The sequence below is a fragment of the Schistocerca gregaria genome, chromosome 7 (genome assembly GCF_023897955.1).
Source record: "Schistocerca gregaria isolate iqSchGreg1 chromosome 7, iqSchGreg1.2, whole genome shotgun sequence".
Classification (NCBI taxonomy): domain Eukaryota; kingdom Metazoa; phylum Arthropoda; class Insecta; order Orthoptera; family Acrididae; genus Schistocerca; species Schistocerca gregaria.
The window spans coordinates 233,477,106-233,492,350 of NC_064926.1; the positions used below are offsets into that span (position 1 = coordinate 233,477,106).

General features: G+C 41.6%; 1 protein-coding gene across 1 annotated transcript in view; it reads right to left on the reverse strand.

The window, feature by feature from the left end:
* LOC126281910 (trichohyalin) overlaps positions 1–15,245 on the reverse strand; it is a 102,242-nt gene that overhangs the window by 54,386 nt on the left and 32,611 nt on the right. Inside the window, exon 3 of the mRNA XM_049981235.1 lies at positions 13,922–14,065. Coding sequence (XP_049837192.1) covers positions 13,922–14,065 — 144 coding nt within the window. The remainder of the gene's footprint in view (positions 1–13,921; positions 14,066–15,245) is intronic.

Genomic DNA, 15,245 nt, shown 5'->3' on the forward strand with positions numbered 1-15,245 from the left:
CTGGGCACTAATTTGGCGAATATGTACATATGTGGAAATTAATGTACACTTTCTTTCATACTGCAGATATATTTTTGCAGTATTGTGACGTCACTTTATTTGATTTGAGTCTTACATCGTTTTTTCAGGTGTTAACCTCAACTAGATCCTAGATACTCGGTGTAAATATCACACTTTTTGTACTATCCACGTATTTTTCAGCGGTTTTAGAACATTTCAACATCTTAGAAGTAGAAAATAATTAATTTACGACTCTTTTGCATTTTTTACAGTGGAGTCATCTGTTCGTGTCAGTGAGAACCACTACTCATGATTCAAAGAACGAACTATCCACGTTTCTGCGGAACAGTCAACTAGAGACAGTCAACTATTGGAGGCAGTAATAACCTCAAAGAAATCATGGTACAAAGGTCGAACATCGCTCATGTTCTACGTTGCACCCATCTGCTGAAGACAGGAACACTCGTTTTCTACAGCGTAACAATCTTCTGGTGAGTGGCACATGAAACAGGACGTCATTTTATTTTGTGTTTTCAGGCTTTGCGGGAGAGTATTTAAGGTAAAACTCATTTTCAACAAATACAAATTCCTAGTTCGTTATTTGTATTTCACGAGAAAATGTTGGTTTTTAAGTCTTTATGGAGAAATATGATGTCTGTCCATTCCAAAATTTAATGGCAAATGATATATGTCTTCAAATAAAACTTACTGAGATGAGCCAGTTGCTAAAAGAATGTTTGGAAGCCAGTAATGCAAAAATAATTCACGAAATTTTCAGCAATTTAGACACTTTGTCGTATTTGACTGCTAAGCAGGAGAACGGGTTTGGGGGGGGGGGGGGGGGTAGTGGCGGTCTCCCATTCCCCCTGCTCCACCCTCCTTCCGTATAACCTTGGCACATGGCTGGATGTGCTGCAGCTGATGTCAAGGTTCTTGGAATTGCCTTGGAGATAGGGAAGTGCTGATGCTGATATGACATGATTCCCAGTCCCCTCTCTCTCTCGTCTTCCTCACCATCCCACTACCCTTCTTGGCTTCGGCACATAGTTCCCGGTATGGCCACGGAAATAGCGAAAATAACAAGGGCATTTGTCTCAGGTGTAATACGACACTGCAGTTAAGAAAGCCCTGATGCTGATGTTGAGATTCAAGAATTACCTCTATATAGGGGTAGAGGTTGACTCATTTATTCCTTGCCCTACGACTTATAACATAGGTGACAGCAACATGGCTTGGACAAAAATATGGCACATCGCGAGTAATGCATATTTAAACGGACCCACGCTAGCCAACCTGCAGGTTACCATGTTGTATTTGATCACGAACAGCGGTGTGTAATGTCTTCAATATGCTGCAGATGTCATTTTTGGTCAGAATATTATTCTATATACTTGAAAAATGCTTTATGTCAGATCTGAGTGAATTCGAATATGTGCAGATTGTCGGTGCTCACAGGGAGGGTGCTTCCATAACTAAGCTGGGCAATGTGTTTGGTGTTTCAAGAGGCACCATATAGAACTTTTACACCGTACACAGGAAAACAGAAAAACGTCACTTGCTGAGTTACAGTGCGGACGAAAGTGCCTGTTGAGTGATCATGACAGACGGTCATTGAAGAGGACTGTGGCGAAAAATAAGAGACAGCTGCAAAGTCACTACAGAAATGAATGTCACTTTCACGAACCTTGTCAGCATCACACGAAGGGAGCTCCATAATCAGGAATTGTAGGGTGGGAGTGAAATATGGTGGAAGATTGGTTACTGACTGGCAAGCCATATCGTGGTATTCCATGGACCCCAAGGTCACTCTACACATTCGCGCTACTGCCAAGTACTAAGTGACCATTTTCTCTGATGTGGTCCATCGCATGGTACAATGTTTGGTCCCCAGTGGTGGAACTGTGACGGCAGAGCCACTGTTCATACAGCACGCATCGTTCAGGGCTGATTTCGTGAGCACAAGGATGAACTGACACATCTCTCCTAGCCGCCATAGTCGCCAGATAACAATATTATTCTGCCTTTATGCAGGGGCAGCCACGGTGTGGCAGACTTCATGTGGGTGTGGTGTGCAAACCGCTTGCGGTCTATGGCTCGGCCTGACTCAGCTTTGCTCCTAACTTCCCGGAAGTACTCGGTGCAGCTCGACGTTGTCATTTGAACGGGTGATTGCTAAAAGATACCTGAGTCTTATTTTTCACTTTTTAAGATTATTACATTTTCGCTATCTATAAGGGTTTATACACGTTTGAGTGTCGAAAAGTGCCTCAGTCAAACTTTGTTTCTACGTGTTACAGCCAGTGGTTTTCTGAAGTGAATGTCAAAAGATACCTAAGTCAGTGACTCTGGTCCCTTTTAACACTCAACAGCTCGTAACACTGAAAATTTTGCAAATACATGAACATATAAGCTCATTCCTATGTACAAAACGCACTACGCATCTCATACAAACGACACGTTTTTATTATATGAACTGTCCGTCAAAAAATTTATTACATGTGTAAAGTAAAATATCCTGGTTTAAATTCCAAGTATTATTTATTTAATACATAATTCAAAGAAAATTTTAACCTGAAGTTCATAATAACCACAAATTGACACCTGTTGCTCTTGTGATGAAAAAAGGTGCGAACACGTGGTCCTCATTTATAGGATATGAGTAACAGTACAGTCGCGATTGTAGAATTAATGGCGCAAATGAAGCTAGCTAAATAATTCGCATCTGCTCTTAATGAAACCACTAAATGCAGTAATTAAAAATAAAACATCTTATGCCCTGTATTTGACTACATGCAAAATGTAAGTTTACTGACGATTCTTGTTCAGGAAATTTATTACTTGAGGCAATTCACAGTGAGCGTCTTTTGTATTTTCAACGGTAAAACATATTTAGCCCATTACTATATCTACCTTGAAGGTTAGCCCAAAACAGGACCCGATGACACTGCTTCTTTTCTGTTGAACTACATTAAAAACCGTGTAGACGAGACAGGTACCGAGCCATACCTGTCTTCAGGTAATTGTCTCGGGTAAAACAAGAACCATACATTGTCAAGAGTTTGTCTTGCCCTAACCGATATGTCCAGGTTTAAAACGATTAAACAGTTTCTTTTCATTTATATGGATACTCATACAATGCATGGGATCGAAAATTAAGCATAATAAAATGTCCCATTAGGAAATTTGACCGTATCTAAACTCCATATGCAGTTTCCGAGCTTATAGCTATGCTGAGAAAAAAAGTCCAGGGACAGTTACCCCAGTGCAGACCGACATGATCATTGGGTGCTCTGCTTGGTTGTCTACTTATCATAATAAATCGTCAGTCTCTCTTGAAACAAGACACCTTCCAAGAAATGGAAGAGTGCCGTCAGTATTTTCAAATATCAGTATTTTGAGTACTCCCATGAACACAAAGGTATTGTAAAAACAGTTGAGTACATGTCAGGTAGTTTTCAAAGCCTGAATAATTTTATCCTCCAGAAATCTAATGAAGTATTTTTACCCATTCAAGAAGCTTATCCACAAGGTAAAATACCGATCAAAAATTGTAGAACTGAAGACTTAAAGAAACTTATGCCTTATAGTGTAAAAAACTAGGGCGTTTACGATTAACTTTTACAATGGCTCGTAGCCTCTGTTTCTTTCAGAGATAATGAATAAAGTTCAGAAAAACAACTCTCTGTAATGTAATAATATTAACGAACTATTTGTAATATCGGCCAACAGATAATACTCACCATTTAATGAAAGCCTGCGTTATTTTAAGCATAACATACTTTAAATTTTATTGAGTGTTTTTATGATTTCCTTTTAGGTATCATGCATCGAAAATGTACCAAATTGTAAGTCTGTGTATACGTTTTAGTATATACTTTCACCAAGGCACTGTTTAGTAACACATAAAAAATGTTTATTTTCTTTTTCTCTAAAATATGAGCAAAGGACTTACTACCTTTTAACAATAACCCATCCATTTGGTATTCCAGTGTGGAATTTTTTGGTCGGCAGCTCTCCTCAGTACGAGAGAATCGTGGTGTCAGATCTGTTTTCCATTCGCCATTTGCATCGTATGAAGAATGTTCACAGGTTCAGTGGATGTTTGCACAAGAAGGGACATTCTAGCAAACCGTCATTAAAATCGTTTAAAAATGAGTGGGAATGACAAAAGAGAGAAATGAGGGTTCCCAATGTTAGTATGCATCAGTGTTAGCGATGAGCACTGCAAATTTGCTATGAAACGCTATTACAACTCCATGCAGAAAGAATTTAAAGATTTCGTAGACAATGAAAGAGATAAGAATTACAACGATCGACAGACGGCATTCAGTACATGAAGAATAACTTTGTGCTAATTTTGCTGCCATCCAGCACGTGAAGAAATTGGTGCTATGAATAGGAAAATTTCCGAAATTGCATGAATTATTCCGCTGTCAGTTGCAACAGTTTTCGACAGAACTCAACGAAGAGTATGGATACTGTATGTATTACTGCGCAGTACTCTGATTAAGTCAAAGTGCATGCCCGGAACGGTTTTTCTATTTATAACTCGTTATCGCTGTTTTGTGAAAGAAAAAGGAGTGGAGGAACGACAGCTAGAATGTATTACAGACCTCGCATTGCAAGTAGTCTTCACTGCTCAATGCCCATAGTAACACAGCGTAAGACAGAAACAGTTTTTTCTGATTTGATGGGGATGAATTATTAAAAAAATTGCGTTATTGAAGGTATATATTCAGACAAACACAGTCCAGTTCCCTGAGAGCACTACTGTTACAGAAAACGCGAGGTTTGAAGAATTCAATGGGTCCTTCAAAGAATTACGAGGATAGTTTCCTAAACATTTTGAGGGTAATGGCAAATTTCACCCCGTTTCGATCTGTTTATGAGACCATCCGCCATTTCAGCCAAAAGTGTCCCGGTGCGCGTGCAGATGTAACTGACTCACGGCAAAACTGTCCAGGATGTCTACATCGCATTCTTCAGGTAGAGTTTTCACATCTCCATAATGAGGTTGAAAAAGTGCTATAATATCTTGATCGACATATATGTGCGATACATCTTTTTTTGAATTACGAAGCTAAATAAGTTACGATTATGTGGCAAAGTGAGTGCGAAGATCTGTGAAATTGTCTGCGTCTGTTTGTATGCCGACATTTTGTACGGGACGAAAAATTAATTAAATAATACTGAAAATTTGTTTTGTTTGTGACCTATATTGTTGAGATAAGTGAAACATAAAATCACATCGTATGCAGGTCGCTTGTACTGCCATTTAAATGTGGCGATTTTGCAATTCTCGCCTTTTCCACCTTCTCGTGCTCAGACAGGGTGGTGTGGTGGGTGGATAAATGTGCAGTGGGGCTGAGTGCTGTGAAACAATATAATATTGTTATTACGTGCAGCCATGCTTCTTCAGTTGTTATTTCAATCGTACTTTATCGTGTTAATAAGAAAAATTCAAACTTATGTAACTACATGTTTTATTTGTGTTTGGTCCGCAGCTCGTGGCCGTGCGGTAGCGTTCTCGCTTCCGACGCCCGGGTTCCCGGGTTCGATTCCCGGCAGGGTCAGAGATTTTCTCTGCTCGTGATGACTGGGTGTTGTGTGATGACCTTAGGTTAGTTAGGTTTAAGTAGTTCCAAGTTGTAGGGGACTGATTACCATAGATGTTAAGTCTCATAGTGCTCAGAGCCATTTGAACAATTTTTTAAATTGTGTTTACCCAACCTCTCTCTTCTAAAACCCAATAAGAGATTCCCTCAATTGGATTAAGAAGTAGTATTAATTTCTTTTTATTTTTTTGGAAGGGGAAGGAGGGCGGCCACCACTACACTGATTGGCTTTATGGGGCCCACAACGAATTCCTTTCCCTCGCCAACTTCTACATCTCAGAGTAGCACTTACACCACGTCCTCCATCTTTTGTTGTATGTTTGATATAAGCCAAGCTCTGTCTTCCTCAAAAGTTTACATCCTCTACAGTTGCACCATGAAAATCATTCCTTGATTTTTTTTAAATATAAATCACTCGGCCCTTTGTTATTGCCAATGTTATCCACATGTAACTGACTCATCTGCAAGGTAATTCCCATTTTAATGACAAATGACAAATCCTTTAACGGCATAACTGTCCAGAATGTCTATATCGCATTCTTCAGGTAGAAGATTCTGCAGGGAATCTCTATCTCATCAATCCCTCAAACTGTCAGCGTCTTCTGCCGCATGACATCTCAAACGCATCGATTTTCTTCCTTTCCGATTTTCCCATAATCTGTGTTTCCCTTCTAAATAATTTTGTGCTCCAAACGAACATTATCACGAATTTCTTCCTTGGAGGGTATTAGTGGACTACATTCAGCCACAAAGCTCTATTTGTCTGTGCTAGTCTTCTTTTTATATCCTCCTTGCGTCGTCTGCGATAATTTAGTTCGATGCCAATATAGCAAAAATTCTTCATTTTGTCTACTAAGTGCCCCAAAATTTAGTGTTAAATTTATCGCTAATCTCATTTCTGCTTCTTTCCACTGTTCTTATCATCCTTTGGTTTACTCTCAATCCATATTCTACGCTCGTTAACCGTCTTGTTTACTAGTGTATATAAATTCTACTATTTCACATTTGTGGCTTCTGAAACCTATAAAGACTTAGGAGAAATTTGAGCTCCATGTTTAGGAAGGGAAATGTTCAAATTTCTGAAGGTCATTATTTAATTTTTCCGTTGTTCCCCCTCACAGGCCAACCAAAAAATTTTTTGAAATTTTTTTTTTACATTGATAGCTGATTTTTATAGTTTTTTATGAGCTGAATCCAATTCTAGCCTTAGTTTTTGTTATCAGCCATAGTTTTTGAGAAATATGCTTTTTATTATATAGTATAAAAATCCTATGCTATACGGTAAATGGGTAAATTAATGAAACGCTTTGTTACAACAAAAGCATGGTTTGTATTTGCAGTAAGTTACTTAAAACAATGATATGTATTAATAGAGGTTTCACTTGTCAACTGGAATTGGTTTGTATTTTCTTTCTCTTTTTTTCTTTGAAGCTTCTTGTGTAGCTTTTTCCACGATGAGTCGCTTGCTGAACATCTCGGTGAAGTGACCAACGGCAGTCTCCCATCATGTTGCTGTTCCAGCGGCCTTGGTAGCGTTTTTCCCTCACTAGTTTTGGATGAATCGATAAACAGCATCAGTGTTTTCAGAATGTTTCCATGTTTCCAAATGACAGCTGTACCTATACACGCCTTCCAAGCTCTGTTTGACTCAATGCCCATGCGTATCAAGGCTGTTACTACGGCCAGAGGTGGTTGTTCTGGGTACTGATTTCTCAGGATCTATGCATCCAAATTGCGTGAAAATGTAATAACATGTCAGTTCTAGTATAATATATTTGTCCAATGAATACCCGTTTATCATCTGCATTTCTTCTTGGTGTAGCAATGTTAATGGCTAGTAGTGTATAATTATGGATTTGTTAGTCTTCGCCACGAGTCAGTTAACAGAAAAAAATTTCTCCTATACGTAGGACTTCAACACATCAGTCCTATATTTTGTCTTCGCCTTTCCTTTTCATACCTTTAATGAAAATATTGGTAAATACAGTACACTTAGCATTAGTTCTCTTTATTTCCATTGTAAGTAACGTAAAAATTGAAAACAAAAAGGATAAAATAGTTTCCACATATGAGTCTCCACCTCGTGACCCTCGGATAACCGTTCCACTCTCTTTTTGCTGTGCCAGCCGCTTCCTAGGACTTACGTAATCATAAATGACTCATACCTCACCCAATCCACGAACGCGCAAAAAATGCGGGTATCTCTAAACGCTGGGCTATCTGGAAGTCCCCTTCCGTCACTTTCATTTGTAGCCAAGCCTTGTGTACAGCATGAATTTGGATAAGATTGGTAAGGACGAGTGGACACGTTCCCCTAGTCAGTCGTGAACAGTTCGTTGCAGTAAAAGCACGTTATACATAGTGGAAAAGCTGAACATTCAGGGTGAAGAAAAATCTTCGCAGTGGGACGTCGCAGCGCGATTTCTCGCATACTAGCAATACAGAAAGTCTCTCTCAAAATATCGTCCTAGGCATAGTTTCGTCAGTAAATGGACGTTACACATTGCTATCTGGCAACAATGTAATCACATGTTCGGTAACTACTTCTGTCAGCAAATCAGAACAGCGGTAGGCAGTTAGTGCAGTAATTAGCTTTTTGGGGTAGAATGCAGGAGGTCGAGTGTTCAATTCTGGGTTGAGGTGTACTTTTTTTATTTGCCACTTTCGTTCTTCCACACATTACTATAAGATGCAACGTTTCTTAAGCCACACGTATCCGAGATACACATAGTACAGTGTTTTGTAACGGTGAACGTAACAAAAACGTGATCAGACAAGTCAGAAATAGGCAACTGAAACGAATGATCTGTCATACGTCAGAATAACTACAAAAACAATATCAATTTCGAGATGCTAATGATGGTTGCACAGTTAAATAACTCAACATCTGCTACCCATTTATAATACATGCAGTGCGTATGCTCAGATGCAACACATTAACAACCAGAGACAATAATAAGTTACATATTAATGACCGCATGATGTTTACGAAAGAATACGTTATTCTCAGAGCAGATGCTCAAAGCGGCCCCATCTGCACGTCCAAATATTGCGCGACCCTTTGGATCATAGAGCTCTGGACTCTTCACAACATAGCTGCAGCCACAGACACAAGAGCAGCATGAACACGCGCTATCAATCCTTCCACGTGTGTCGGCAAAGTAGAATACACGTGCTCCTTCAAGTGTTCCCACAGGCAGAAATCTAGGGGATGTAAGTCAGGAGAAAGCGGACTTGATACAACTGAACATCCCCGTCCGGGCCGTTTCCCTGGAAATGTTCTAGCCAAATATCGTCGCACATTAATTCCAAAGTGTGCAGGTACACGATTATGTTGAAACTATAACCTCTGCCGGACATTAAGTGGAACATCTTCCAGTGCGTCAGGCAAATAGTTTGAGAGAAAGCACGATACCTGCATGCAATCAACCGGTCAGGCAACAGGTAGGAATCCAAACTACTGCCTCCCAATGCTCCTACCCTGAGTCGATGTCAAAGCGAACTTGATATCCACGGTCGCGAGTGGGGAGGGCGCTTGCAGTACAAACAAGTCACTAGTCGCAGTGTGCTGCTCTACCTAACGTGCATCGCCTCTGTTACAGCTTTTGTTCTGCGTGATACATCCCGGCGCTTATAATTGTAAAATGTCAGTTTTCGAATTACCCTCTTTACCTAACGATAATGTTTCCACGTTTCTGTCGATAATAATAGTAACACATGGAGATACTTACTAGACAGCATGTGCCTATCAAACTGAATGCTGATATGCACAGTTAGCGGTTCCGGGGTACTGTAGCGAGTGAGGTGGCGCAGTGGTTAGCACACTGGACTCCCATTCGGGAGGACAACGATTTAAACCCGTGTCCGGTCATCCTGATTGAGGTTTTCCGTGATCTCCCTAAATCGCTTTAGACAAATGGCCGAATGGTTCCTTTGAAAGGGCACGGCCGACTTCCTTCCCCATCCTTCCTAATCCGACGGGACCGATGGCCTCGCTGTTTGGTATCCTCCCACAAATCAACCTACCAACCATCCCATAGTAACGAGCCTGGAAATCATTTGGAAAGCACGTTCCTAGTCCTGCTGGTGACATAAGGCCCCAACGAAATGTAATGAGCCTGATCGTGCAAGAATAATAGTTGATACTAATAGATGGGACCACTGGGGGAGGATACACAGAAAACTGATTTGAAATCTAATAGCTGCAGTGTTGTGAAACAATTCGCGCCCACGACGTACAAAATACTTCTTAACAGCTGACCAATAAAACGGTAGTAATTCTATTTTTGTGTTGGTAGAACGAAAGCACAATTGTTTTGCAGAAGACCCATTGTAATCGCTGTAAGACGATTAAGACGAAGACACTGTACCACACAGATTACATTTCGCAAATAAAAATAAATACGCCTCGCTGCAGATTCGAACGCTCGCCCCTTGCATGCTAACACAAACGCCGTTCGCTGCACCACCTGTACACCAGTACGCCTCTCTCCTGACATTGACAGCTATCGTACGTGTGGTTACAGTGTTGCCAGAATGCCAATCTTCAACGTTTGTTTACAGTCGGAAATATGCACAGGACGCAATTTTGTGAGAGACTTTTTTGTGTTGATAATATGTGAGAAATCGCGCTGCAAAGTCCGAGTGCGCGAATTCACTACAGTGAACTTACACGCCTTGGACCAATTCACACAATTGTGTAAATTAAATTTTAATCACCCTACTGGCTTAATTTAAAGTAATTCCTATGGGTTACTTTCAGGATGAAAACATGAATGAAAATTCCAGCACTGATGCAGACACTGAAACTCCTGCATAGCTGTTTCTATTGGAACTTGATTTATCAGTTCACAGTCCCAGAAAAGAAAAATTAAAGAGTAAAATAAAATTGCTGCAAGGCAATATTTAAAAGCTCATGTGATAAGTTTTTAACTAATGATTTCCTACAGCTGGTTTCATTAGTGTTTCCTTTCGTAAAAGTTTTTTTTTTAGTCGGCTGGATTAGTTCAATTTCGAAAGAAAGTCAGTTTCGAGTCGTAGTAGTAAGCAGCTATATTTCGCGTTAACTCCGTTTCAACATGTCGTCGAACGCAACGCTTGGCGTCATACAAATCAAAGGAACCACCGTCTGTTTTCCTTCCTGTATACTCTACATTGTGGTAACCACTATACACAGGAGTGGCAAAACGTTGTGTTTCACACGAGTTCCCATTCTGCGTACAGCATCACGATAAATATATTCATGTGTGGAGGCTCTATTAGAATAAAAGTTGCAAGGCAGCATTCATCATCTTCATTTGGGTCCAGTAGATAGCGTGATGATATAGACAGCCATAGTGTACACAACACTACCAGTTCTGGTTGTCGTAGCCGCTAATTTGGACAGCATTCGTTACATTGGTGGCTGTATAGCATCTTCGAGGCCTCCATGACGTTTTCTTCCAAAAAGATAACGCAAGACCACATGTTGTTCGTGCTGCTACAACCTACCTTGATAAAGACGCTGTTCGGCTGCTGGCCTGGACAGCATTTTCAGCAGATCTCTTGTCCAACGAAAACTTCTGCTAATGGATTGCTGAGAGAATGGCAAGCCACTACTCGCCAACTGCTGCGACTATTGAACTGTGGAGTAGAGCTGGAGAAGTACGGACTGACGTATCGTACCAGTATCTATCATCCAAGCTCAGTCTGACTAGATACCCAGCCGGATTATAACCGTTGTTGTCTCCTGAGACATCAGTTCTAAGAACAAAATTTCGTCAGATTTTTACCCACAGTCCAACAATGTCTCCTTAACGACAGTTCAACGAACGCTGATGCTTGTAGGCCATCGCGGCAGGCGTCTGGTTCATGCACCCCAGCTGATTGCTGTTCATCAGCGACGAACGCTGGATTTGCACGCCAATACCCTAACTGCGTATCTACTGAGTGGTGACAGGAGCTTTTTCAGATCAATTACGTTTTATGATCCATCGGATAGATGGTGGTTTGAATCAGTTTCATGCTGCTGCGGGAAGATGGTCGTAGGCGTGCATGACATAGAACATCTGTAGGCAAACAAGGAGGGAGGGTTGTAGTCTGTAGAATGTTTTTGTGGCCTTCCTTGGGTGATCTCGTCATTCTGGAAAGCACAGTGGCTCAACTCAAATCTGTATCAATCCTTGGGACCACGTCCACCCCTACATCTAGTTTGTGTTTCCTCGGCACGACGGCATCTACCATATGAGGTAACGGGTGACTTGTGGCGCCCTGAAAATATGCTAAGTTGGTGTGGACGCACGGGCCGCTCGGTCAGCCGGGGCCCGGCAGGAAACACGTGGTGGTGAACGGTAGCCGGACGAGAGGGGTAGCCCCGGCGCATGGTCCAGCCACGTGACTGGGAATTCCGTTGTGACGAGGGCCGTGCTTTGTGTCGCTGAAGGAGATGTCTATGCCGGGAGTGCCAAAGATGGCGGACTTTGTGAAACCATAATTGCAAACATTTCACAGTTCTCATTGAAATTTATAATAGCCAGATGAATCATGATACCTCAAAAAGAAACATGTACATTACCATTATTTGCACGACGATTCTGATAGTGTAATCAGATTTTCAATATCTTCATTTGTTTAAAGTTTAGTATCTGACTGTAAATTAGACAAGTAACACCCAGAAACTAATTCCCAAAATGTAAACGCTTCATCCGATTTCGTCGATCGACGTGTCTTTAGTAAGCTATTAGTGTAAACCTAAAGTGGTATAAATTACAGGCACCCTAACTTGAATAGTGCATGAGTTATAGGAGGTCAAAGTGGCCGATTACTATCGATCGCGTCAGGCCATAAGTACTCCGCAGTTACACGAAAAAACGGTAGCAGCATGTTTATAAATGTACTTATTCAACTATGTCTTTGTTTATATCCGATATATATATTCATGAAGAAATTGGTTGAATATTTACTGTTTTTTAGAAACCACAGGGACATTACGCTACTGGCCTTCCTTTTGCTTCTTTTCTTTTGATATATGTTTATTTAATTGTTTATGTATTTAATAATGTGTGTTAGAGCGTGTTTATGGTCCAGCCGTAGGAATATTTATTTAATTTCAAGTATTTAAATGTAACTCCAGCATTTCGTATGTGTTTAAATTTGTTTGTGAGTGGACGTTGGATTGAAGACATGGTGCGAGCGCTCTAGCCAATCACAGCTCTCGTGAATGGGGAGACTGGATGGAAGCGATTTCGAGAGAAGAGGACACGGGTAGTTCCGGCAGTGTGGCAGTGCTGAAAAGTACGACACAGCACACGGGAGTGAGTGCTGGGCGCGACGCCGCGGCGGGCGCGCGATCGCGAGAGAGACTTGGAGAGTGTGGAGCGGTTTGCGCGTGGTCGCGGCAGATAGAAATACTTTGGAGTGAAGACTTGTGCACTTGTGAGATTTCCGTGGCTTCTACAGTGAAGACGTAGTGTGCGCTTAGAAGTGAATATCTCGCGAGCTGTGTTGTTGTTCATAACTAATTACGTGCTGTAGGAATCTATCGTTTCCCTGTTATTCAACTGAAATTTTATTTAATTGCTGGACCATCGACACCAATAAGTGTTAGTCAGAAACGTACCGCATTCTCAAAAGTACTTCTACTATCGTACTCATTATTTAAAGTCGTTAAAATAATACCTGCAAATTTTATTTAAATGCAATCTTTCATTTATAAATTTATATGTTACTTTCTTTATTTGCAATTGCCGAGTGATAGAAACCTACGACCATTCGAGTCATACGTGGATTCCTATCTTATACTGTAGACTCAGCATTATATGGCCTGTAATGCAGCAACTACGTATCCCAGCCCCTAGACAACGAAACCAGCCAAAACTTTTAAAACGATGAGTCGGAGGGTGCGTAGTCGTTCTGAAAGCCCGCAACCAGCAGGACATACGAAACGTCACACAGCTCGCAGCACCAGGATGAGTTTATCATACTCCTTTGGCCACCCAACTGCCCATGTTATAAACCCAGTCGAGTACTGTACTCGATCGGGCTATTTGCACCAAGAATCCTCAACCGAGAAACCTAACCTATCGTAGCTGGCCACGGTAACAGACTCTGCATGGCTCCACGTTTCTATCGGTACATTTCAGAATGCCACTGCCTCTCTTCCTGCGCGTCTCGCGCTGCAAAAGATGGTTATTCAAGCTTCTGAGTGGTGGCCACATTAATGCGACTGGATACTGTATATTGGTCATTGCTACGCTGTTGTAAAGTTTTTCATTTATAGATAAAAACGTCTAGCGAGAACAATCGTCGAAAAAGAGAGTTATACTTACGTTTCGAAGGAGTTCTGCGGTACGCTGCTCGCGAGCTAACGATTCCTCGGCCCTCGTGAGAGCCTGTGACACTTGCGCCATACGGCTCGTCTCGGAAGCAACCAAGCTTTTGAGGACCGACTTCTGTCGCCTCAGATTGTTGGCCTGCATCATTAGACAAACATATGTTCCGTTAACTGTCAAGAGTCTCTCTGAAAATTGTTCAAAATGTGCTTGTGTGTGATACTTACCACAGGATAAAACTGAGTTTTCCTACACGCAACTAATTCTACGTCTTACACAATACTATTCACTGGCCATGACTGTGTACGTACGAGGTGCATTCAAGTTCTAAGGCCTCCGATTTTTTTTCTCCGGCCTGGAAAGAAATAGAATCATGCGCAATTTTTTAAAATGAGGCTACGTTCATTGTCAGTACGTCCCAGAGATGGCAGCACCGTACGGCAGATGGAATTTTACCGCCAGCAGCGAGAATGAGAACTGTTTTAAATACTTAAAATGGTGACGTTTTCCTTACTTGAACAGCGTGCAATCATTCGTTTTCTGAATTTGCGTGGTGTGAAACCAATTGAAATTCATCGACAGTTGGAGACATGTAGTGATGGAGTTACTGATGTGTCGAAAGTGCGTTCGTGGGTGCGACAGTTTAATGAAGGCACAGCATCGTGTGACAACAAACCGAAACAACCTCAGGTCCACACAAGCCGGTCTGACGACATGATCGAGAAAGTAGAGAGAATTGTTTTGGGGGATCGCCGAATGACTGTTGAACAGATCGCCTCCAGAGTTGGCTTTTCTGTGGGTTCTGTGCACACAATCCAGCATGACGACCTGAAAATGCGAAAAGTGTCATCCAGGTGGGTGCCACGAATGCTGACGGACGACCACATGGCTGCCTGTGTGGCATATTGCCAAGCAATGTTGACGCGCAACGACAGCATGAATGGAACTTTCTTTTCGTTGGTTGTGACAATGGTTGAGACGTGGATGCCATTTTTCAATCCAGAAACAAAGCGCCATTCAGCTCAATGGAAGCACACAGATTCACCGCCACCAAAAAAATTTCGGGTAACCGCCAGTGCTGAAAAAATGATGGTGTCCATGTTCTGGGACAGCGAGGGCGTAATCCTTACCCATTGCGTTCCAAAGGTCACTACGGTAACAGGTGCATCCTACGAAAATGTTTTGAAGAACAAATTCCTTCCTGCACTGCAACGAAAACGTCCGGGAAGGGCTGCGCATGTGCTGTTTCACCAAGACAACGCACCCGCACATCGAGCTAACGTTACGCAACAGTTTCTTCATGATAACAACTTCGAAGTGA